Raw genomic sequence first — 25,663 nt, forward strand, 5'->3', positions numbered from 1 at the left:
ACACTTGTTAATTACATAGTTTTAGTTTCCTGCGCAGTAACTTGCTTCGGGCTCAACTCAAAACTTCCTCTTTCCTATGCAGTAAGACTGCAGACTCGAGCCTACTTCCCCCTCCCTTGCTAATGCAGTTAGTAGTAGTATTCACAGACTTTTGGTGAGTCGGATATGCAGGTTGCCGACCCCTGATCCAGACAAACTATCCAAACTGAAACCTAGTGCCAGTCACTAATAGGATGTCAGTCCACACTGCGGCCATGTACACATGTACAATACTTCCAGTGACACTATCTTGGGTCCATTGGCTTCACTGAGGCCGACACAGAGCCAGCTTTGGCATTGCAGCCAAATCGTACCAGACGGTCCCCTCCACCACAAGCACACTCATAAATGATCTTCTGTTGCTACAATTCTAATTCCAATTATTCATTTTTTGTTTCTTTTCAGCCCTTTTTTAATCCATAATAGTCTGCTTCACTTCTAATGGCCATTAATTTGTCAGAGCCATTTGACCCCCACCGCCTTTGTAATTATCGCAAAGTGCCCCCTGCATCAATGTGCTGTGGTTGCTTTCCAACCCCCTCAATATTCCGTTAAATGCTCATTCAGAACGGCTGATGAATGTCTGCCAGCTGGGCTTCTCGCACAAAATAAATTCCTTTCAGCGTTCAATTCCTTCAAACATTTAAATTTCTTCTCCATATACCTCGGATTTTGTTGATTTTTTTTTTATACCTCGCACACACACTGTCATCTCCTGAGTAAAATACATGTTGGCATGCAGACTCATTGACTATTTTTAACGTGAAGGCACTCAGCCACCACAGGGTGCTCCGCCTGCTCAATAAACAGTTACCAGAGCATGGACCTGCCCTCGCTGCCTGCTTGGGAATAACAGAGGACAGAGGTGTTGCTTGATTGCCTCTCAGAGGAAGCTGTTTGCACACCAGTTGGATTCCTGTTAATTAGGCAGCTCAGCAGCATTTTATTTAAAGTTGATTTATCATGTTGTACAAATGCGAGGATCGGATAGCCATGGTTTATTAATATCATGGCCTCAATATTTCACAAGCAACATAACATGGCAGTCTTCTAAAAAAAAAAATCCCCATATTTTCCCACATTCACTATTTTCTGAGACATATTTTTCATTGAAAATGAATGGATTATTCCAAAAATGGCCCCTATTGGTGGAAATGCATTTTACATTTAACTGTTTAATGGTTGCATTGTTGAGCGGTCGTCTCCCAGCTTCATGGTTGCTAGTTCAATCCTCATTCACACACATACACATGGCAATATATTGAGTGTTATGTCATATTGAGTATATTTTCATTTGTGTGATTAATTCTCAATTTATTATTATCCCAGGCATTTTTTTTGTCACGTATTAATCTTGTGATGCCCCGACTCATGATTGTCTTTAATTTTGTATCAAATATTTTCAGATGCCAGGGTTCAATTCCACCCTCGGCCATCTCTGTGTGGAGTTTGCATGTTCTTCTCGTGCATGTGTGGGTTTTCTCCAGGTACTCCGGTTTCCTCCCACATTCCAAAAACATGCTAGGTTAATTAGCGACTCCAAATTGTCCATAGGTATGAATGTGAGTGTGAATGGTTGTTTGCCTATATGTGCCCTGTGATTGGCTGGCGACCAGTTCAGGGTGCACGCAGCGTCTCGCCCGAAGACAGCTGGGATAGGCTCCAGCACCCCCACAACCCTCGTAAGGATAAGCAGTAGAAAATAAATGAATGATTGGGTTTTATGTTTTCCTTGTGCAGATTTAGAGGTAAAAACATAAAAACCATCTATAAAATATCCATATTTTCTGCCACTTATCCTCACTAGAGTCACGGGTATGCTGGAGCCTATCCCAGCTGACTTTAGCCAAGAGGCAGGGCACCATCTAATTGGTCCTGATTTCCCAGTGCTAACAATGACAATAAAACACCGCATTTAAACAGCAATGTTTCATTTTATTTTGGATCAAGAAAACTTTGACTGAATCTACTTTATTTTGGGATAGGCTCCAGCACCCCCCACGACCCTTGTGAGGGAAAAAGCAGTAGAAATAAATGAATATTTTTAGATGCCTACATCAAACTAATATCCTGAATGGGTCGTCAAAGCCAAAATAACCTAGCCATAACTAAATTAGTACTCTTCAAACTTAAATGTCTGATTTTAAAATTAAAGAGACATCATTTCAAGCCAAAGCAATGCTCATCTATGCATGCAAAAAAAAAAAAAAATGAAAGCCATCTGAGGAGCTAACGATAGATGACGCAAAGAAGTAGGTCAGGTTGAATATTAGACTCTTCCAGGCTCACAGCTCTGAGACACTAATGCTGCAGAATATATGACCATTATGATTGAGGAGTGATAATACATGCAGCCAGAAAAAGGCTCAATTTCCTCTGATTTTTTTATTTTTTTCTTCTCTCTGCGTGTTGGGTTTAGATGTCTCCGGAGTAGGGTTTTTTTTTTCAAGACAATGATTGGATAATATGTGATTCAAAAAAAGCTAAGTGGATTCCTGCTTTCCGTGTAGTCGGTTTATTCCATTTAAATGGAATATAGTTTCTTTAAAATCGGGGAGACCAGGAGGAAAAATAATACAAAACCGAAAATGTCATAATTGACAAATATTGTTGCTAATCTTATTGCATCGTTGTTGGAAATATGGATAGTACCCATCTATTGCCATTTGTATCAGGCTCGTGTAAACACATCCACTGCTGTTTCTTTTTTCCCTCTAATTACCCCCCACCCAAGAGCAGTGCCTCCACACATCTCGTTTTTTTTTTTTTTTTTGCCGCAAATTGCTTTTTATCCTGCTGTGCATCTCTCCCACGATTTTGTGTACTTTACTGACAACCCACATTACTGCGGGGCCTTGTTTCGTTTCTGTTCAGTGAGATGGTTCCGACTTCCTTATATAACACTCCCAGTCTCTTAACTCCGTGATCTTTTGGGATCTTTGAATTAAAGAATTGCTGGACCGAGCGAGGCAGAAATTGGGTGTCACATAGCAGACCGAGGGTGACGCGTTGTCTTTGGAAAAAATTTGTTTTAACTCATTCAATTCCAAAGACGCATTCATATTCATTTCATTTACAGTTTGGTATATATAACACACAGTTTAGCTATATTGGTGAACATATGCGTTACAATATGCAACCATGTCAGTTGTTATATACCTTAAGAAGCAGTTTTTAACCATAAGCTACACTGACAGACCCATTATAGTGTGTTTTAATAATTTCGGACCATAAGTCATGCTTTTTTTTACATAGTTTGACTGGTCCTGCGACAGTCACTATATAGAAAGTGTATATAATTTAACATGTGCTTTCTTTAAGTTCCTTTAAGTGGGTATTTGGCGACACCTAGTGGCTGCTACAATTCAGTGAGTTGAGATTGTGACCCAGTTAAGCATACAAATTATTTTTTTGATAGCGGTGTTGTTGAATTACGTCACTGATTATGTCCAGCTTGGAGACTGTAGCTGCTCTATCAGCCACTGAATGGCTAATTTCATTAATTAATTAATTCATTAATTAATTCATTTTCTACCGCTTATCTTCACGAGGGTCGCGGGGTATGCTGGAGGCTATCCCAGCTGTCTTCGGGCGAGAGGCGAGGTACACCCTGGACTGGTGGCCAGCCAATCACAGGGCACATATAGACAAACAACCATTCACACTCACATTCATACCTATGGACAATTTGGAGTCGCTAATTAACCTAGCATGTTTTTGGAATGTTGGAGGAAACCCGGAGAAAACCCACGCATGCACAGGGAGAAATTCCACACAGAGATGGCCAAGGGTGGGATTGAACTCGGGTCTGAACTGTGAGGTCTGCGCGCTAATCACTCGCCCACCGTGCAGCCCTGGCTAATTTCTATGGCTAATGTCAATTTTAATTAATTTATGGGTACACAAATGAAGTTTTGGTGTTATTATGTTTTGACACAACCGGATGTGTCCATGACACTCTTTAAAAAAAAAAAAAAAAAAAGTTTTTCCAAGTTGGTAACTTGAAAAATTTATCTGTGGCGGCCCGAATGTATTTGCGGGCCACCACAATTAAATGAATTTGTGGGAAACACTGTTTTCAGTGTAGGTAGCATATTGTTTTGCTCTATCTTTGTTTTGAACGATAGTGCCACCCATTTATCAAGAACCAGGCTCATCCCCAAGGGCCCAAATACGACGAACCCTATGGTGGATCTATGAGAACTACAATCATAGCACAACAATTTCACAACAACCTGACATTTGATGAAGTTCCTCACTCACCGACCTTGTCTGAGGTGGCATTTTATGTAAATGTGAGTGTAGATCAGTAATGTGGTATTGATGGAGCGGGGATTAAAGGTTGAGTGAAAAGTACAAAATGATATTTGAATCATAGCCAAAGACGCTGCTTTAGCTGAGACGTGCAAGGTTGATTGTATTGAATGAAAGTGAATAGCAGCAAGCAGATAAAGGAATGAAACGCAGCAGGATGGAGGACGGGAACAGGAATAGAAAGAAACGGCATTGCCTGGAGAAAATAAAGAGACGGAGGTGAAAAGGTAAAAGAAGTTGTGTGCTATGAGGTGTTGATCTCGCCAAGGTCTGCAACTGGTCAGTCTAGCGTTTGAGGAATATAATGATGTTTTTGGATAGGACTGCAGTTTATCAAATGTGCTCATCATCTCCAAATGGAGAAAAATGAATTTTTTTGAAAATAAATATTTTGGATGCACTCGGGTGCTTTGATGGAGTGCGGCAAGAAAACCTGATGGGATGATGTGACAAACCAACACTTGACATTGTCATTCTGCTGGTGTCTGTTTGCTTTAACAAAAAGTTAGTCTACAAATACGAAAGCAAAGCTAAGTCGTCAATCAAGTTGAAAACTTCATATCGATTTCCATAGTAACACAAAAACAAAAAATTCTTAAAATGTATAAAAGGTAAGTTAAAAATGTGAATGGCATGATATCAAAAACATGTTTTTTGAGGAATACCTGGAATATGAAATGATGAAAAAAATTTCATTACAAAGATATTTCAAGAAAACAACCTAACCGGGTCATTTTTGACCCACTTATGGAAGGTTGGGGTAGTAACACAAAAACAAAAAATTCTTAAAATGTAAGTTAAAAATGTGAATGGCATGATATCAAAAACGTGTTTTTTGAGGAATACCTGGAATATGAAATGATAAAACATTTTCATTACGAAGATATTTCAAGACAACAACCTGACCGGGTCATTTTTGACCCACTTATGGAAGGTTGGGGTAGTAAAACAAAAACAAAAAATTCTTAAAATGTATAAAAGGTAAGTTAAAAATGTGAATGGCATGATATCAAAAACATGTTTTTTGAGGAATACCTGGAATATGAAATGATAAAAAATTTCATTACGAAGATATTTCAAGAAAACAACCTGACCGGGTCATTTTTGACCCACTCATGGAAAAAAAAATTCTTAAAATTTCTTAAAATGTAAGTTAAAAATGTGAATGGCATGATATCAAAAACATGTTTTTGAGGAATACCTGGAATATGAAATGATAAAAAATTTCATTACAAAGATATTTCAAGAAAACAACCTGACCGGGTCATTTTTGACCAACTTATGGAAGGTTGGGATAGTAACACAAAAACAAAAATTTCTTAAAATGTATAAAAGGTAAGTTAAAAATGTGAATGGCATGATATCAAAATCATGTTTTTTGAGGAATACCTGGAATCTGAAATGATGGATTTTTTTCTTTACGAAGATATTTCAAGAAAACAACCTGACCGGGTGATTTTTGACCCACTTCTTCCAAGGGTGCATCTAAGGGTTAACTCATTCTTATCCACTTCTTCAAGGGTGCCCTCTTCATTTTCAAGGTCATGCATTCCAAAGTCACCAAATTGAATATCAAATTGGCAAACTATAGAAAATGTTCTCATTAGTTGAACAATTAACGTGCAGTGCGTTCTATCCAGGGGGAACTGTGGCTTCATTAATCAAGCTGCACGTTGTGAGCGTTGTACCGATATTGCAACATTAGGAATGCGTGACAAGACTTCACTGTGAGTAAAGTGTTCTGAGAGCATGAAGAACAAACCCCCGTCATAAGAAAGGTAGAAAAGAATGATGGGTGGATGAGGGCTGAATGAAAAACACCTTGCTTGTACATGATTGTTGACCATTGAGTATAAATTACTATTTGACTAAACAAGTAATCTTCCTTCTGATGCAGTAAATCCCAGCTTTTCTCAAGGGGGTTATGTTCAGGGACCACCTGCAAATAGCGAAAATTAGATGAGATTCGGCTACAGAGCCGTCCCACCGTCTGTCTTCCATATGCTTCACACACTTATTGAAGTATAAGTTTCACTTTTTTGTCTGACAGCAGCTTTGTTGCGTTCAAGGTCTCACAAACAAAGTGTGAAATCTCTTCGCTTGACGAAAAAACATTATTACATATTACATATTTTGGCACGTACTGTATAAGCTACACATTTGACCTGCGTTATTGTGCTCATTATTACAAATTACAAATGAAATTACAGAAAAATACAAAAAATGTTTATCAATATAATAAATATAATGGTAGCCTAAGATGTTTGCACAGTACTTTTACTTTTATTGTGGCGGGGTGTCATTGGATTTGTACAAGTGTTTGTACTGTACAAGTCTGGCATTTAACCAAATCACAATGTTGGCCCTTCAGATGTAAAAAAAAAAAAAAAACAGGTGGTGTCTAATGAGAGAATGAATCAATCAATTACCGTTTGACCCGAATATAAGACGACCACAAGACCCATAATCTATATTTATCAAGACAAAATTAATCTTTTTAAATTGAGTTTTTAATGTTAAGTGTGATTTAATTTATCATATTTTAGTAAGTTATGTGTCTTGGATGCTGTTTATGACTTTTTAATGATTTTTAAAATTAGCATGGTAACACTGGTAAACCTGTAGACCCGGATTAGAAGATGACACTTGTTTTTTAAGGGGTCTTATATTTGGGTCAATACGGTAGCTCCAATTTGCAGAAAAAATTAAATGCATGAATTTTTCTTTAGCTGCTTGATGTTTTTATTGTTGGTATTGACTGCTCAAAAATAAAGGGAACACGTCAATCAAGTAAATATTCCGGTAGAAAATCATAATTGATGACATACATGTGTATGATGTAATAACTTTTGCAATATAAGTTATTACAAAATGTGGCAAAAAAGGCAAGTATCCTCAAAGACTAGATAGGACAGCTCTAGTTTGAGGGGTTAGTGCAGGATCCAAGAATTTAATTTCAGGTGGAGAATTAATATTTGGCATGCTTTACCATCCACTCAGACTAGAGCTGTCCTATCTAGTCTTTTAGCATGAAAAGTACACCTTAAGTACACCTTTTGAGTGTCAAGTTGCTGTGTGATGAAATTAGAGTTCTTTTTAAGATGACAAATTTGATTTGCAAATTTACCATAAGACAACCTGAAGAGTCCAGTTGCGTTGATTCAACAAATGACATTTTTTTTAAGACGGATTTTGATGACAATGTATTCCCTTTATTCTATTTTACTGAGCAGTCTACACAGTGAATTTCTTCCCGCCTGTTCTGCAGCTCTACTTTTTAGTTCCTAACAAATACTTGATTCTTGCAGGTTTTTTCGTGAAGTTGGCCATGTGTCATATGTCGACTTCAAATAACACTAATCATCAAAAGCAACTTTTTTTAAACCAGCATAACTATGTTCTAAAACTGCATAAACCAATATAAAATGATTCTAAACCACTGTTATAAATGTTTTTTTTTTGTCTGTTGCCAACTCTTTGAAACTGTTTGTTAAACTTTAAGGCAACAGCGACATTGAGCGCTATCAAATGGCAAATAAGAAAATCCCGTTCAAATATACCCGGCCAGTAGAAGATTGGCTTCAGGAGAAAGGTAAATCTCTATGCAATTTCAACTGCAATGTGCATCTTTTATTTGCTCTCATTCCATCGGCTTGTTCCCTTACAACCTCTGAGAATGAATAACCATCCTTTTAAACCCCTTAAACACATGTAAAATATTTACGTTCCTGCTACTTTTATTCATTTTGAGTTGACCCTCTGCTTCGCATCGCCTCTTTTGTCATTGTCATCATTTACAAATTGAATTAACCAGTTAAAGGGACTGGGAAGTATTAAAAAAATGAAGCATAAAATAACATTATAAGAGAATTTGGTGCTAGGGTGAGATGAAGATGACAACAGCTTACCCCCCCTCAACCCCCTTCCACCTCATTTTGACGCATAATAATATTTCTGATTCAACATAATATCACCATAAACCACATTTAAAGTTAATTGCACAAAATCATCATAACATCATGATAAAGTCCCTTTAACAAGTGCGAAAACACAAACATGTCGAAACCAAACAAAATCCCATTAAGTGCTGCATGCATGACTCCACATGCTATTTCATTTTCGCCTCAGTGATATGAACATCTTGCCCCCCCCCCCTCCACTGACCCACCCACCCACTCACCATTCCTTGCACAGTGTATTATGTCGTCCACATAACAAGCTTGCAGTTTTCAAATGAGCTTTTTGCAATTATCTTGTGAAACTTTTTGTGCGTTTCCCTCTCATAATGAATGCATGAGCGCTGTGTTTTGACAATATTTGGGCATATCTTATAATGTGACGTGCAGGGAGTATTTATTGCTCATATTTTATCACAACATGTCAAAACGCTTGTCATGTTTATTTAATACATTTACAGCATTAGTCAATTTGTCCAGAAAACATAAAGAGCGTGCACGGTGCATTTTTCATGATACTTCTCTCATGTGTTTGCGTGTTCCCTTCCATACAATACAGCTGTCAAATTATTAGGTACACCTGCAGAGTCTAACGCATTTAAAACAAAAGCATCTAAATATAGTCAAAATTCATTTTTTTGTTGTATGATAAAATAAACATAAAAATAAATTACAAGGAAATAAATGAACTATTCAAAATAACTGGATGTAAAACATACTGTACGCGATACTGTAAGTGGCATAGGATAAATGGATGGATGGTTTTCTATTATAAAAGCTAACGTTTCACCAAAATAAATGATCATGTTACATAAATTTAAAGACAGAAACAGCAGCTTCTTGTGCAAAAACATGCAGAACGTTATACACCACGCCTTTATAATAAACCCAAGAACTACAGTACTATGTACTCACTTTGTGTAATATATGTTTTTTTAAAATATATTAGAGCTCTAGACATTAAATAGCACCTCTATAGTCACCTTTGCACTTTTATTACTCGATATAGTAGACATAACAACAAAAAATAAGACAGAAATAAGACACACACGTTAGCATTGCGAGAGTTTGTTGTTTGTTTTTTAAACTTCCTGTTTCCTGTAGTGGCTATTGTAACATCAATGCAACATTAGTAACACCTAGTGGCCAGTGTGGAATACTACATATCCTCGTCTTGAGCGCATTCAGACTTTAAAACGCTTAATTTAGGCAAAAAATGTGCAATTTGCATCCATAATAATAAGCCATATTCAACCACAAAACATTAATGGTTTATTTTTTTTCTGCATAGTGTTTCCTGTAGTGGCTATTGTAACATCAATGCAACATTAGTGACACCTAGTGGCCAGTGTGGAATACTACATATCATCGTCTTTAGAGCATTCAGACTTTAAAATATTTAATTTCTGCAAAAAATGTGCAATTTGCATACGTTGTTTTAACTAATAATAGGCCATATTCAACCACAAAACATTTTATTTTTAATATATTTTTTGAAAAACTGATGGTGAGAGATTACTGTCTACATTTCTGATATACAAAGTAAAAAAATACAGCTACAGTATTGTATTGGAACTCATAACATTGTGCAAGTGTACCTAATGAAATGCTCAGCGAGTGTATGCCTGCTATGTGAATAAAATACATTAAAACTAAGTTTAGAGTGCAAAATATAAATTTTTATCAGTTAAATTTAATCTAATTTGGGTTAATATAGGTTTTACATACTTTATTATTTATTTTATTTTTTTACAACACCTTTATCAGCAAGTCTCCTTCCTCCTGTACCAGGCCGCCAGCTGACTATCTTCAACACCCAAGCCACTATTTCCATCGGTGGAAATGACCGCAAGCGGCCTTACCAGGGCCAGCTCTCAGGCCTCTACTACAACGGCCTCAAGGTCCTCAACATGGCCGCCGAAGGCCACGTCAACATCAAAGTGAACGGCAGCGTACGACTAGTGGGGGACGTGCCGGCCAGTCGGGGTGCCGCACGCACCACCACGTCCGTCCCACCTGAGATGTCCACCACTTTTATCGAGACCACCACCACTCTGTCCACCACCACCACTCGGAAGCAGCGCTCACCACCCACCATCCAGGTAAAGTCAAATACTATTTCCTGTATTTTATGGATTTGTCTGAAGCTGTGTCAATCTGTCTGTCACTGCATCTGTACTTTTTTTTGATATCTGCATACGCTCATAATGCAAACATCACAAAACCCAAAGCTGCATTCAGAGTGTCTCCTTCAGTGGATTGCTGCATGATTATGGGATATGGGAAAATTGCTACTTCAGCTGCCCTATTTTCTCTTGTTCTGACTACTTGATGGTTAAGATGTTGTTCGATCTTTTTTTTTTTTTTTTTTTTTTTCAGACCAGAGTCGAAGTTTGAACGCCCCCTTATTGACTGCTCATAATGATATAGTAAATCCACTTACACTCGGTAGTCAAAATAAAGCTCAGCACCTGAATTTAAGTGAGCAAAATAGCCTTTCATTGGTTAATGGCTACGTTATATTTAAAATCATATTCAGTATGAATGTTACAAGCTCAGTTTTATTGAATTACTTTTTGTAAGTTGTATTATTATGAGAATCAAACAACAAAATAAGTTATAATTTATGGGAAATGAGGTTGTGGGAAAAGTTATAATATTAGGGGAATAAAGTTGAAATATTAAGGGAATAATGTCATAATACAAAGCATATTTCCAAATTGAAAGTTGAAATATTTTGAAAAAAACAGAAAAAATTGGAAAATAATTTACAAAAAAGTCAAAATGAGAAAAAAGACAAAAATAAACTTGTAGTACAATACTATGAGGGAGGATGATACCATTTTAGTAAAAAAAGAAAAAAAAATTAAGAATATTATGTAATAATATTAATATTATGCAATATTATTAATAATATGTAATAATATAAGTTTGTACTGTTTAGAAAATTAAATGTGTGGAAAAGTTATAATGTTTTGGGGAATAAAGTCAATATAACTATTACAAAAAGAAAATTGACAATGATGAAAAAGAAAGTTGAAATATATGGAAAATTAAAAAAAAACGGAAGAAAATAATTGGAAAATAATTTACAACAAAGCCAATAATATTAAGAGAAAAAGACAACATTTTATTTAAAAAAATAAACTTGTAGTACAATACAATGAGGGAGCATGATACCGTTTTAGTAGCGCAGAGTTGAAATATTAAAGAAAGAAAATTAAGTAAGAATATTATGAGAAACAACAAAATAAGTTTGGGGAAAGTTGTGTTTTTGGAATAAAGTCAATATAAGAAAATAAAAGAAAATTTAAATATATTTGGAAAATTGAAAAAAACAGAATAAATTGTAAAATTATTCACAACAAAGCCAATAATATTAAAAGAAAAAGACACAATTGGGGAAAGTTATAATTTTTTTGGAATAAAGTAAATATAACTATTACAAAATAAAATTGACAATGATGAAAAAGAAAGTTTAAATATTTGGAAAATATTTCTAAATATTTCATACTAATGTGCTTTATTTTTAAATATTAAATATTTCATACTAATACACTGTTGCACTTATATCACAAAGCTGACATCCATTTTCACCTTGCATCCTTTCGTTTTTCAGTATCTGCTCTCACTGGAAAAAGTTTGGACACCCCTGATATAAAGCTTTAGTTATAGTTTTGATGTACTGGGCGTGTCTTGTGTGTGTTATTGATCTGTGCGTTTTAATGATGATTCATAATAGTACGGCGTATATTTACCTTATGGGATAGAAATCTGAATCAATCCATGCTGTGAAAAATTAATTTTGGCTTGTGTGAGCCTGAAAGAAGCATCTACTCCATGTGCGTTTGTGTCAGTTTGTGTTTTTTATTCTGTTTCTGTCTCTCAGCTGAGGGCGATCAAATCCCTCATCCCCCCTAGGATGGCCATGATGAGAGAAAGGTGGCGAGCGTGCCAATCTCACGCTTAATTAATGGTGGCTCCAGGGGGGGACTATGGAGACAGATGCCTTTCTTCTCTTTGCTCTTTCTAGTTTATTGTTTGTTTCGTGGCGTATCTAAGGGTCAAGTATGGTCACTCCATCCCCCTTCATAGTCTTCTAGTGTCTCTTTGTAGTAACATTTTACAATACCGCTTAATAGGTTGTAATACAGTAGAACTGAACATTATCTTTCATTGTCATACACATTAATATTTAGGATGTACATCACTTGAATTATTTAGCAGCAGATAGACTCCAAATGAATGTAGCCTTTAACGTTACTATAGAGCAGCTACACACAATAACCTAAACAGAAAACTTTCTAGATCTTCCAGAATCTGCACCTATTCCAGACGTGTTTCCTTTTGCTTTGTGCTTCCAAAGCAAAAACGGTCTGTTTTAATCCGGGTATGCCCACTCAGCTGTGATTGGTCACATGCCCAAAGTGCTTCCTAAGGACAAGCACCAGCAAATACAAATAGGTATTTTGTTGATGTTTGCTAAATACAAGGATGAAGAGTCTTGAACCAGTCATGATGTGCTATATATATCACTATATTGACACTTACTATGGTACCCATTATGTCATTGGATGGTCAAAAAAATACGGTCACGGTACGTGACAAAAAAAATTTTAATTGAAAAAAAAATAAATAAACCTTAAACCACATTAGGATAGCAGGAAGTGAACAAATGTAACAGTTAATGATTGTAAGTACCAGATGGAGGGGTAGGATTTAATAAGCTTTGCTTCTTCCTACTCCTTTTGGACATGTGGAACTGTGAACTGATTATGTGATGCATTCAATTGTAATCTGATGCATGTTCAAATGAAATAATACCATTACCATTACCATAACTTTTAACCATATATAGAAGTCTGTCCCGCTGTGACATCACAAAGGGGTAGTTTTACCACGCCTTTTGAAACAGAGCGTTTTGAGCCTTTTTTCAGTACTCACGTCCAAATGTGAGAACGTCATCATTTGAAACTGCCATCGTTCTACATGATAATACTACATTCTAAATACATTTATAGGTCAGAAAAGTGGAAAAAGCATAATAGATCCTCTTTAAATAACAGATGTTACGTCCAAATTGATTCCTACATTTTGTGGGCTTACTGTGCCCACTTTGAAAATCCATTGTCTATAAAATTGAGGCAACCTGGACACCTTTCCTTTTTGCTTTCCCTATCCATGGTGCTGAATTTAGTGTTATGTGTACTTATGTGTCCTATTTGCACTTGTACGCATGACTGTTATTTCAAACATTGACGCTAACATTGATAAAGATTTAAATCCCAGAACCACCATTTTTTGGAATTGTGTTCTCAGAGCTTGTGTGATGACAGTAATTTGTCGCTCGGTGTTTGAGCGCCAGCAGCTCACTGCAGGGGTTTTTTAAACCACGGGGGCGTTTCGAATGGATGTCCCTAAGTCCCGCACAGCTGGAACGAACCGTAGGAAATGCTTGTTTATGTGTGTGTGTGTGTGTGTGTGTGTGTGTGTGTGTGTGTGTGTGTGTGTGTGTGTGTGTGTGTGTGTGTGTGTGTGTGTAAACCTGCTGACTAGTCACCCAACACTTGCACGGCAGGGCTCTAACCCAATGAGGGGACAAGCAAAAAAACACACACACAAATGCCGGGGTGTTCCTGAAAGCAGCTCATGCTCCGGGTGGCGGCAGGCTCACCTCATGCTGAGTGTTTTCAGACGTTTTAAAACAGTCTACACGTGCCCAATTAAAATGCAAACCCCGTGTAGAAGCAACAAAGTGCCATATAAGCCACGAACGCACACACAATGTTGACTTTACGCCGTGCGAAGGGATAAGAGCAGCTGAGTGTAACAGATCACTTCAGTCGCAGACGTCCCCTTAATTATGCTGCATATTTTTTGGGAATAATTGGGGATTAAGAAACAGCCCTACATGTTATTCTCGGAATTTACATCTCAAATCCAGGTTGCTCTTCTTTAAGAACAGATGACATCTAACCCTCACACGCTCGCACGGATTATGGAAGTGGAACACTTATTAAATCCCGTGTAAGCTATTTGAAAAAGTTCACAGTTTGCTGTAGGAGCTAATATTCTCGATGGTTATGTTACCATTCTGACAAAAACATCGGTTCTGTTCTGATATAAAAGCAATAAAAGATCATTGTGACATTCTCTCCACGCTCGTTCTTCAGTTCTCATTAAGTCATGACATTTTTTTTTTTAAATAATGTACTTTGGTACGAGGTACAATATTTAAAAAAAAAACTTAAACTGATTTATGGAAAGCAGGAAGTGAACAAATGTAACAGTTACTGATTGTAAAAGTACCAGATGGAGGGGTAGGATTTTAATAAGATTTGCTTCTTCCTACTCCTTTTGGACATGTGGAACTGTGAACTGATTATGGGATGCATTCAATTGTCGAGTGGTTAGCGCGCAGACCTCACAGCTAGGAGACCCGAGTTCAATTCCACCCTCGGCCATCTCTGTGTGGAGTTTGCATGTTCTCCCCGTGCATGCGTGGGTTTCTCCGGGTACTCCGGTTTCCTCCCACATTCCAAAAACATGCTAGGTTAATTAGCGACTCCAAATTGTCCATAGGTATGAATGTGAGTATGAATGGTTGTTTGTCTATATGTGCCCTGTGATTGGCTGGCCACTAGTCCAGGGTGTACCCCGCCGCAGGCCGTGCCATCGGGGGACCAGCACCCGGGCCCCCCGACTCCGACAGACAGGAGGACCCCCACATTAAAGTGAGGAACCCCCAGCCGGCCGGGTCGAAGGGACCCAAGGATGGCACCCCCTCAGCAGACCCGACACAGCCCCCAGTGTGGACGACCCCCCCCCCCCCCCCCCCCCCCCCGAGGAAATACTGGAGTTAAAAGCTACAAACTAAAAGCATAAAATAGGACTAAAACGATAAAAAACATAAGAAAAGTTAAAAAATATTAGTTAAAAATGTGGGGGTCTGTCGGAGTCGAGCGGCCCGGGTGCTGGTCTCCAAAGGTGACATTTCCATGATTCCATGCCATGCCATGTCTCCCTATTGTGTGTGATTGTGTGTGGGTGGGAGGTAGAGGCTTTCTTTGTAATTGTTTTCTTTTTAATTGTGGTAATTGTTTTTAATTCTGTAAAGCACTTTGTGTTGCATGTCCTTGCAGGAAAAGTGCTCTACAAATAAAGTTGATATTGATTTGATTTGGCCGTACAGTTGTGGGCGGTCAGCGTGCTTAAATTCTAATTTTATGTCCCGTTCCTGTTTCTGTCATATCTACAGTATTCTGCTGGAATACTGGGAATATAATTAGCTTTTTAACGCTGTTATATGGTTCTCCATTGTTTTTTTTTCCCCACATCTTCTGTTTTTTTTTTTAATCCTGTTTCAGCATTTCCGTTGTATGTATTTCAACCTATGGCAGTGTTTCAGACTAATCTATGAATATTAATATTCACATAATCGTGTTTAATACGCACATAGAAGGGACTCTTATGTGCTTTTCTGAGCTTGGCATGTAAGCCGACGGAAGCGGGATATTCAGATATACAGTAAAGGTAGAAACGCTAGCCGATGAAAAGGTTGGTGGCAGTGTTCAAGCACGGGCAGTCGCTTATAGCGGAGGTCCTGAGAAAAAGCCTCACATTGATAGAATAATTAAAATAATTCCTCAGTTGGTTAGTGATCACATTTCAACTTTCATCTGCTAAAAAGACACTAAATGGAATGCTTAATTTGGTTTGTGCTCATTAGGAGCTGAACCCAAGTGGGACCCCTGGCTGCGTTAGAGAGATGTGAAGCTGCCAGCATCCGCCATTACATAACGCCCACATTGATTTGGTATTACAGCCTTGAAGTCATAATAGCCGTCGAATGTGAGAAATACTGAAACAGAATGCAAAGGGAGCTTTAGAAAAGATCCCACAAGGAGAAAAAGGCGAGGTCGGAATTAAGCTATTTGTTTCAGACTTCACACGCTGACTTTATTTAAAGGGCACAAATCACAAACACGGGGAATGTACCAAACCATCACAGCCTTGTTGGGTACTCTGGGTACTCTGTACTAGTATGTAGTCAGCACACGTAGTCATGTGCTAAATCCATAACCCTGTATGTCAACACTTCTATTTACCCTGCGAAGCTACCGTATTTTGCCATTTTTCATAACACACTTGCTTTCATTCCAAAAAAAAAAAAAATGTAAATCCTCTGTGGAGTAGCACAATGTCCGATCTGCACCAGCAAGGACTTACACCAGCACGGCAACACTCGTGGAAGATCAGAATTTCCCTTCTGTGGCCGAGAAATGCCATTTAACAACTCTAATGAAACAAAACATGATGCCAAGGTCCAAATGTTAGCCTGATTTGTGTGCTGCAGTCTGCTTCTGGGTGGAATAATTGTCATTTATTTTCCTTTTTATTCATGTTTTTTGCACTTCTCAGCCACTGTATTGTGTACATATCCACTAGCTCCAGAAAATGTCCCTTATTTTACACTGCAAATGTCTTTACACCAGCATTCATCCCACTCATAATAGGTTCTTTCCTGTGCTGGAGAGGTTGGAGGGATAGTGCTGGTGCTAAACCTTATGGAAGATTATAATTCCCATTATTTTTCCTTTGTTTTGCTGGTGGAAATTCTCATCGAAGATTCAAATCTCCCTTATTTTCTATCAATGTCCCTTCTTTTTTCCAGAAATTGTCCCCTATTTTATAATGCAAATGTCTTTACACCAGCTTTCATCCCACTCATAATATGTTATTTCCTGTGCTGGGGGGGTGCTGGTGCTAAATCTTATGGAAGATTATAATTTCCCTTATTTTTCCTTTGTGTTGTTGGTGGAAATTCTCATAGAAGAATCAAATCTCCCTTATTTTCTCTCAATGTCCCTTCTTTTTTTCAGAAAATGTCCCCAATTTTATGACAAAAATGTCTTTACACCATGTGATCAGTTTGGAGCTAGTTTTTGCCCAAAGGGGAAGCTAGAAGTGGATATCACGTTCATGGGGCAGATACTTTTTCAAGTGGCACTGAACAATTTTGCTGTCTAGTCAATATATTAATTATGTCAATATATTAATTATGCATTGTACTCAAAACACTATTTGTGCACCCCCACTTGTGAAATGTTGTTTGTTGTGGAGGGGGAAGGTGCTGGTGGAAGAATTTCCCTTATTTCTTCTAATTTTCTCTATTTATTTTTCTAGAAAATGTAACTTATTTTGTCTTCAACAGAATTGAAGTGGCTGTATATATGTCTGTTTATTTGTGGATACACTTCTGTGTGTGTGAGAGAGAGAGGTAGAGAGAGAGAGAGAGAGAGAGAGAGAGAGAGAGAGAGAGAGAGAGAGAGAGAGAGAGAGAGAGAGAGAGAGAGAATAAGTCTGTTTGTCATAAGGCTTCCCTGATGACCTTGTACACTGCGGCAGGGGGGTGATTAAGGATCAGGGCTGAAGACCATTTCCTTTTGCAGGGGAAGACGGATGACCCTGTTTGAAAGTGGCTGCCTTTGGCCTCGGGGCAATTAGAGTTTTCTGTGTGCCAGCAACCTTCTCTGTGCTGTGTGTACGATCGCTGGCCTTTTTTTTTTCCTGTGAAATCTTCTGCACAGAAGCCATTCTGCTGAAACCAGTTAGTCACCCAGCACTTGTCTCCCTTTCTTTCCATTTCTTCTTAAACCCATGAAGGCAATTAAGGCATATCAATATTTGATGTGCAAGATCATTAAACAGAGCTTTGGGCTCTACAAGTTGATACTGGTTCTAATTCTGTTGCCGTTTACCAACAAAATGGAAGGAATACGGGTTTGACAACTGATCCTTCTTGCTAATGGATTCCATTTTACAAGTGATGGAACCCAGCAATAAAGCAGCATTGTGTAACATGTCATATAATTTGGTTGATACGAATTCCGATAGCAAAACAACCACAAATAATGTTTTGAGTACAAGACATAATTAATATAATGACAAGAAAGCAAAATTGTTCAGTGCCACTTGAAAAAGTATCTACCCCTTGAACGTGATATCCACTTGTAGCTTCCCGGTTGGACAAAAAAAAGCTCCAAACTAATCACATTGCTTGTTTGTTTTAAAAACAAAATGGAGTTTGTGGTAATTCCAATAGCAAAACAACCACACATAATGTTTCGAGTACAAGACATAATTAATATAATGACAAGACAGCAAAATTGTTCAGTGCCTTGTGGTGATTGTAGCATGTCTCGATAGCAAAACAACCACAAATAGTGTTTTCAGTACAAGACATAATAAATATGACAAAACATCAAAATTGTTCAGTGCCACTTGCAAAAGTATCTACCCCGTGAATGTGATATCCACTTGTAGCTTCCCCATTGGGCAAAAACAAGCTCCAAACTAATCACATTGCTTGTTTGTTTTAAAAACAAAATGGAGTTTGTGGCAAAAAGTCATATTTGGAGTCCAAAAAACACCAAAAGGTTTGACAAGGGGTTGATCAATGCATGCGTCAAAGCAATCAAACAGAAACCATTGAGGTTTTATAGACTTGTGGTGATTGTAGCATGTCTCGATAGCAAAACAACCACAAATAGTGTTTTGAGTACAAGACATAATTAATATAATGACAAGACAGCAAAATTGTTCAGTGCCACTTGAAAAAGTATCTACCCCGTGAACGTGATATCCACTTGTAGCTTCCCGGTTGGGCAAAAACAAGCTCCAAACTAATCACATTGCTTATTTGTTTTAAAAACAAAACGTGGTTTGTGACATTTGGAGTCATTGAGTAGGCGTGTAATTTTCTGATTTTATTCGACCATAATTTCATACTTTGCACTTTACTTTTGTTATTTTATGGATGTTTGTGCCACATAGAAATGTGCAGTTTTCAAAACTGTGTGATTACACGAGATTTGCCCTGGCATGAGAATGAGGGAACAGCTGATGCCTATATCGGCAGGATATCAGATATCGGTAAGAAACACAATATTGAACATCTACTATTTAATAAAAACAAAATAAATATAGTAAAGTAAAAAAAAAAAAGAAATTTCATGGTGGAAAGCTTCTGGTTCCCGGAGAATAAAGATGAAGATGTTAGGATTAGGCAGATGGTTCATTGTAACTCAAATCGTCTAAAGCGAAAATAAATGAGTTTCCATATATTTATTCAGAACCTCATCAAAATGTAATTGGATCTTGCACAGCACATGTCCCCCCACTCTATGAAACCGTGTTTCATAGAAATAATCGTGTTGTATTTAGAGAGGACAACTTTTAAGCAATTTATTTTATCTTTCAGTCTGCGGTGCCGTTTGCACCACAGGCAGTCTTTACCCCTTTTCTTATCTGGCACAGTGAGGAGCGTGGACAGAAGTTATGGCAGTGTGACAGATAAGGATAGGGGCACGGTGCCATTGATTCCCCTTGTAATACAAGCGTGAGCCTTGTCGGCCTGCCAAAGCTCAGATTGGACACGATAACGAGCACAAGAGACAGTCGTCGACAAAGAAGCGAAACATCACCCATGAAGATGACTATCTTGCCAACAAGGACCATATCCGCAGAGTACTGGAACGGGAACTAGCGAAATAGTTAGAAAGCGGAGATTAAAGTCTTACTTCTGAGTCTTACATCCCGAGAAATATTCTACTTCATGTATTTCTACGGAGCATATGAAAAATATAAAGGGTCCAAGGTGACCAAGGAGCACCCCAGGGAATAAGAAGTTGCTTTGAATTCTGTCTTTGATTTGCCCTTGCCTCTGCGTCGTCACTTTGATCTCTCAAAGTGTAACCATATTGCATTTCCATGGCAACTGATGAAGCGCTGGAGGAAAACGTATTTGTTTGAGTTCGTCTTTTTTTTTTTTTTATCAGTGCAAAAAGCAGTTTTAGCATTCAGGCACTCTGCCTTTGTAAATAAACCAAATTGGGTATGATAGACGGAGTAATGGGGTTCCATACTGTGTTTTTTTTTTCTCAAAAGGCATTGTTTCGCTGTGTTTACATCACCCTTTAGGGCAGAAATGTGTTTGAAGGTCATTTATTATGATTGCGGTGCGTTCGGGAGCAGCTTCCCTCATGTAATGAATGACTCTGTGGAATATATACAGTGGGCTTGTGTTTCTTCTTCACCTCCCCAGACAGCACTGTCATGCTCATACTTCATCTCATGTTAGTAAGCCTCCAGTCAACGCTGCCTTTTAGCCTTTACATTGCTTTTATTGACCCGGGGGGGGGGCATATAGACCGGGCTTGTTACATAGTCTTTTTCACTCCAAATGATGAGCATAAACTATTGCAGTGATGTGTCCACTGATCACATCTTCATCTTGCACTCTGGCCCATGCACACAGTTTCTTAACAGAACATTACCCAGCATGCCTTGCATGTATACGGTAATCTCTTGTTTACTGCAGTTAATTGGTTCCAGAACCAATTGTGACATCAATTGTGTTCATAGAGCATGGAAAACATGTTCACAAGCTTCTAAATACAGTTTGTTTTTTATATTATTAGAGCCCTTTAGACAAGAAATAACACCCCTATAGTCACCATTACACTCATATTATCCAAGTAGAGATAATGGTAGAAAATCAGACATACATAAGGATCAATAAGATATATTTAAACACAGTATGAGCTGCAGCGGTGAGACGCTTTCCTCTCCTTTGCGTGCTTTTCTCGAGCAGATATCTGCAGCTGTGTGTCGGATGAAAGGCACCCAAGGTGCCTTCACGGACATCGGATCATTACCAGGCATAGGCATAGACTCGCGACTCACTGAAAACAGCTCCTGAAGCCACTTCTGGGTCCCGATCCACCAGTTGAGAAATTTGCTTCAGAGCACGCAAGTGAGAGCTTTTCTCCCTGTCACTCACACACACTGGTGAGTTGGAGAGATGCAGCTGGGACCAGCTTGGAAATATGTTTTTTTTTTTTTTTTTTTTTTTGCAGTCTGCTGTTCATTTATTCATTTTCTCCCAGCTGTCTTTGGGCGAGAGGCAGGGTACACCCTGGACTGGTGGCCAGCCAATCACAGGGCACATATAGACAAACAACCATTCACACTCACATTCATACTTATGGACAATTTGGAGTCGCCAATTAACCTAGCATGTTTTTGGAATGTGGGAGGAAACCGGAGTACCCGGAGAAAACCCATGCATGCACGGAGAGAACATGCAAACTCCACACAGAGATGGTTGAGGGTGGAATTGAACTCGGGTCTCTGACTTTTATTAAACGGATCTTGGAAAAAGTGGGGTAATCTTGTATTCAGGCTTGTCTTATATTCGGGTCAATACGGTACCGTACTGTATATAGATCATTTAGAATATTTATTCAAATAATGTCAGAAGTGAGCATCTTCAGCTGCCCTTCATGTTGTGTTCGTGAACATCAGAGCTTTGAGCTATGACTCATCTTCGGAGCCTGTCTGTCTTCATCGATCCCTCATAGGATCTGCTTGACGTGCAGAAGCAGTCAGAAGTAAATGTTTTATTGAGGCTTGGTTATTGATTTTTGTTGTAGCGTTGTTTGAGTTAAGATTCTTAGGTGACGTCATCTCGATAATCAGGTGTGATGTTTAGAGACGCCTGCTGGCTTCACCCCTTGTACGCTCGCTTGCATTGCGTGACGTAGTAGTGACGTATACTAACCAAAAATAGTGGTTGGTCAGCTTGGAGAACATTATGGTGGAGGGAGTCTCAGTCAGTAAGACAAAGGTCTGTGGGCTCACTATCTATGTTAGTTCAAAAGGTGTTTAACCCTTATATGCATAAATGGGTCAAAAATGACCCGGTCAGGTTGTTTTCTTGAAATATCTTCGTAATGAAATTTATGTAATGAAAAATATCATTTGATATTCCAGGTATTCCTCAAAAAACATGTTTTTGATATCATGCCATTCACATTTTTAACTTACCTTTTATACATTTTAAGAAATTTTATTTTTTGTGTTACTACCCCAACCTTCCATAAGTGGGTCAAAAATGACCCGGTTAGGTTGTTTTCTTGAAATATCTTCGTCATTAATATTTTTTATAATTTCATATTCCAGGTATTCCTCAAAAAACATGTTTTTGATATCATGCCATTCACATTTTTAACTTACATTTTAAGAATTTTTTGTTTTTGTGTTACTACCCCAACCTTCCATAAGTGGGTCAAAAATGACCTGCATGCATTTTCTATGGAATCCAATAGGAACCTTTGATTCTTATCAACTTATCAACTCCTAAATATAATACTAAATATCATAGAAGTGATTATTCCTCACCAAAATGGGAAAATTGGCATAACAACGCATTGATTGTAGTATGGGTCATTTTTGACCCACTAATGGAAGAGTTTAGGGTCCAGTCAATAATGCATCTAAGGGTTAATGAGCTTGAAGTCAAGGTTTTTCGCTATTTATTCCGTATTTTGCTTTGTGGAGCGTTCTCCGAACAGTTTATGTAAATCCCACCAACCCCGAATAAAAATGACAACCAAAGCTTTTTGAGGAGAATAATAATTACACCAAAAAATAAATGTTTTTGCTACCAGAGTATATCCAACTCTATGTTATGGAGATTTTGAGAATTGGATTTCTCCAGCTGTGAAATCAGTTTCTGCAGTCCTGCTGGAAACCAGATGATCATTATGCTACACCGCTGTAGCCTCACTTCTCTGCTCGCACGCGTTGCCATGGCATTTTGTGCCCTACCAGCTCTCTATTTTTTCCGTCGACAGCCTCATGTTGATTCCACCCAATGGCTGACCGGGGAAAAAAAAAAAAACAAAACAAAAAAAAACAATAAGCTTTAGGTGTCACTTCACTGGCTTTGCATTAAGTAAAAACGCACTTTCAAGCCTTGGCGAGAAAGCACTTCAATCAGAAGCGTAAAGGCAAGCAGGGATGCATTCAATGTTTGCGAAGATGAGTGGGCTACACATCTTTTGGGCCTGCAAATGTCAAACATCGCACTTCCAACGCCACCCTCTTAGTTCAGAGAACACAATCAGCCACTTTGATGAGAGAGCCTCTCACTCAAAGTGCGTAGATGATGAACTGTCAACTGAAGAGCGAAGTCCTTCTGTCTTCTTTTACGATGCATGAGCCCGGACCAAAAACTGTATGTAGTATTGCACAGGTGGTATTTGAAGTCGTACTTTACCATAGAAAAAACAACATATGCAATTATAGTGAAACTACATTAGACCAGGGGTCTGCAACCCACGGCTCCAGACCTCCAGCCTCTTTGTTGTGGTTTTTAACACACAAACTTGTTGGGGTAAACAACAAATGTATTAATTTATTTTATACATATATTTATGTATGTACATATATCTACTATATTAGTAAGATCTGTTACTAGCAAGAGTACTCGATCAACTCTGCTTTTCTCCTTTGAGCTACTTTGATACCCCAAAATTCGGTCTAAATCTGTCAATCAATCAAAGATATCAGGTAAAAACTTTTAAAAGTTTATAAGATATTGTTTTTTGAATTAAGTTTTGCAGGTCCGGTCTATTTTCCTTTAGTCAGTAAATTGATCCGGGTTCAATTCCACTCTCGGCCATCTCTGTGTGGAGTTTGCATGTTCTCCCCGTGCATGCGTGGGTTTTCTCCGGGTACTCCGGTTTCCTCCCACATTCCAAAAACATTCTAGGTTAATTGGCGACTCCAAATTGTCCATCTTTCTTTCAATAAAATACAGTTTAAAAAAGGGCATATTTTGGACATTGGTGCAAATGGTGATTAATCAGGATTAATTCATTAGAGAACTAATTAATCACACAATACACCATTTTCAAAATAGTAACTTCCTACAAAGTGGAAAGCAGTGAAGCCTGTGCGCTAACCATACTTCCACCATGTAGGCTTCACAGCTAGGAGACTCAGGTTCGATTCCCGACTTGGGATGTGTGGAGTTTGCATGTTCTCCCTGTGCATGCGTGGGTTTTTTTCCGGGTGCTCCGGTTTCCTCCCACATTCCAAAAACATGCTAGGTTAATTGGCGACTCCAAATTGTCCATAGGTATGAATGTGAGTGTGAATGGTTGTTTGTCTATACGTGCCCTGTGATTGGCTGGCTACCAGTCCAGGGTGTACCCCGCCTTTTGCCCGAAGACAGCTGGGATAGGTTCCAGCACCCCCGCAACCCTCGTGAGGATAACCGGTAGAAAATGAATGAATGAATGAATGAAATGTTCTTAGCTACACGGCAGTCGTGTGGTTAGCGCGCAGACCTCACAGCTAGGAGATCCACGTTCAATTCCACCCTCGGCCATCTCTGTGTGGAGTTTGCATGTTCTCCCCGTGCATGCGTGGGTTTTCTCCGGGTACTCCGGTTTCCTCCCACATTCCAAAAACATGCTAGGTTAATTAGCGACTCCAAATTGTCCATAGGTATGAATGTGAATGTGAATGGTTGTTTGTCTATATGTGCCCTGTGATTGGCTGGCGACCAGTCCAGGATGTACCCCGCCTCTTGACCGAAGACAGAATGAATGAATGAATGAAATGTTTCTTCAGACATTCGCATCCAATACGGATGTTTTATTATTTGATTAGATTATATGGAACTTTATTGTGTCCTCAGGGAAATTAAGGTTCCAATAACAGCAACCAAAGTAAACATGTATAAATAATATTGCATAATAAAATCTGAAATTAACAAAAACTATTATGGAAATGACGGTGAGACTATTTAAATGATTACTTACAACGATGCGGGTAATGCTTGCATCAAAGGTTGTGCAAATACCGAATGGGAGTGCAGGGGAATTTGCCAAAAGGGGAGTGAAGTGGCCATTTCCTGTCCCTCTGTGTCCCTACCTCCCATATCTGTTGTCATCATCATCATAACAAGCAATAACCAAGACATTCACACCCATAATGTGGCTTCAATAAATAATGCTATGTTTACCAGGGGGGGCTGTATTTTACATCCATTTCATTTAAAGCTGCCACTTTTGCGCTTTTTTTTCCCCCAGCCTTGTGCCACCGTAATTGGCTGCAATGTGTACACAGATGCATATTTGATGCGCGTACGGAACATTATTTGTTAGCGATATGCTTACAGCAGAGGGGAACCGGTGCCCTATCGAATGCAGTAAGCTAAGGTATGATGGTGGCGCCTTTCATTAGTCTGTCAAAACCAATGATATTTAGAACCCCCCCATACCACCAACCTCGCATACAGCCACCAGAAAACTCAATCAATGCTTTTGATTTCATAACCCTGCAAGGTGACAGCACCTGTTTTATTGCCCTGCTGATTCTTTCTAATAAACAGCGGCTGCTGGGCACGGCTTGAAATACAATCCTCCCCCCCTTCTTCTTGTCATACTCGGTTTGCCCCAAAAGAAGACGAAAGAAAGGGAGGGGGGGCCTTAACAGAA

The 25,663-nt window shown here is 38.5% G+C and overlaps 1 protein-coding gene across 2 annotated transcripts in view; it reads left to right on the forward strand.

Annotated features, from left to right (window-relative positions):
* LOC131129542 (neurexin-3b-like) overlaps positions 1-25,663 on the forward strand; it is a 340,697-nt gene that overhangs the window by 293,797 nt on the left and 21,237 nt on the right. For both annotated transcript variants that reach the window (XM_058073250.1, XM_058073334.1), the window contains 2 exons: positions 7,856-7,945; positions 10,101-10,411. In XM_058073250.1, the coding sequence (XP_057929233.1) occupies positions 7,856-7,945; positions 10,101-10,411 (401 nt within the window). The remainder of the gene's footprint in view (positions 1-7,855; positions 7,946-10,100; positions 10,412-25,663) is intronic.

This window comes from Doryrhamphus excisus, chromosome 1 (assembly GCF_030265055.1).
Source record: "Doryrhamphus excisus isolate RoL2022-K1 chromosome 1, RoL_Dexc_1.0, whole genome shotgun sequence".
In the NCBI taxonomy this organism is placed as follows: Eukaryota; Metazoa; Chordata; class Actinopteri; order Syngnathiformes; family Syngnathidae; genus Doryrhamphus; species Doryrhamphus excisus.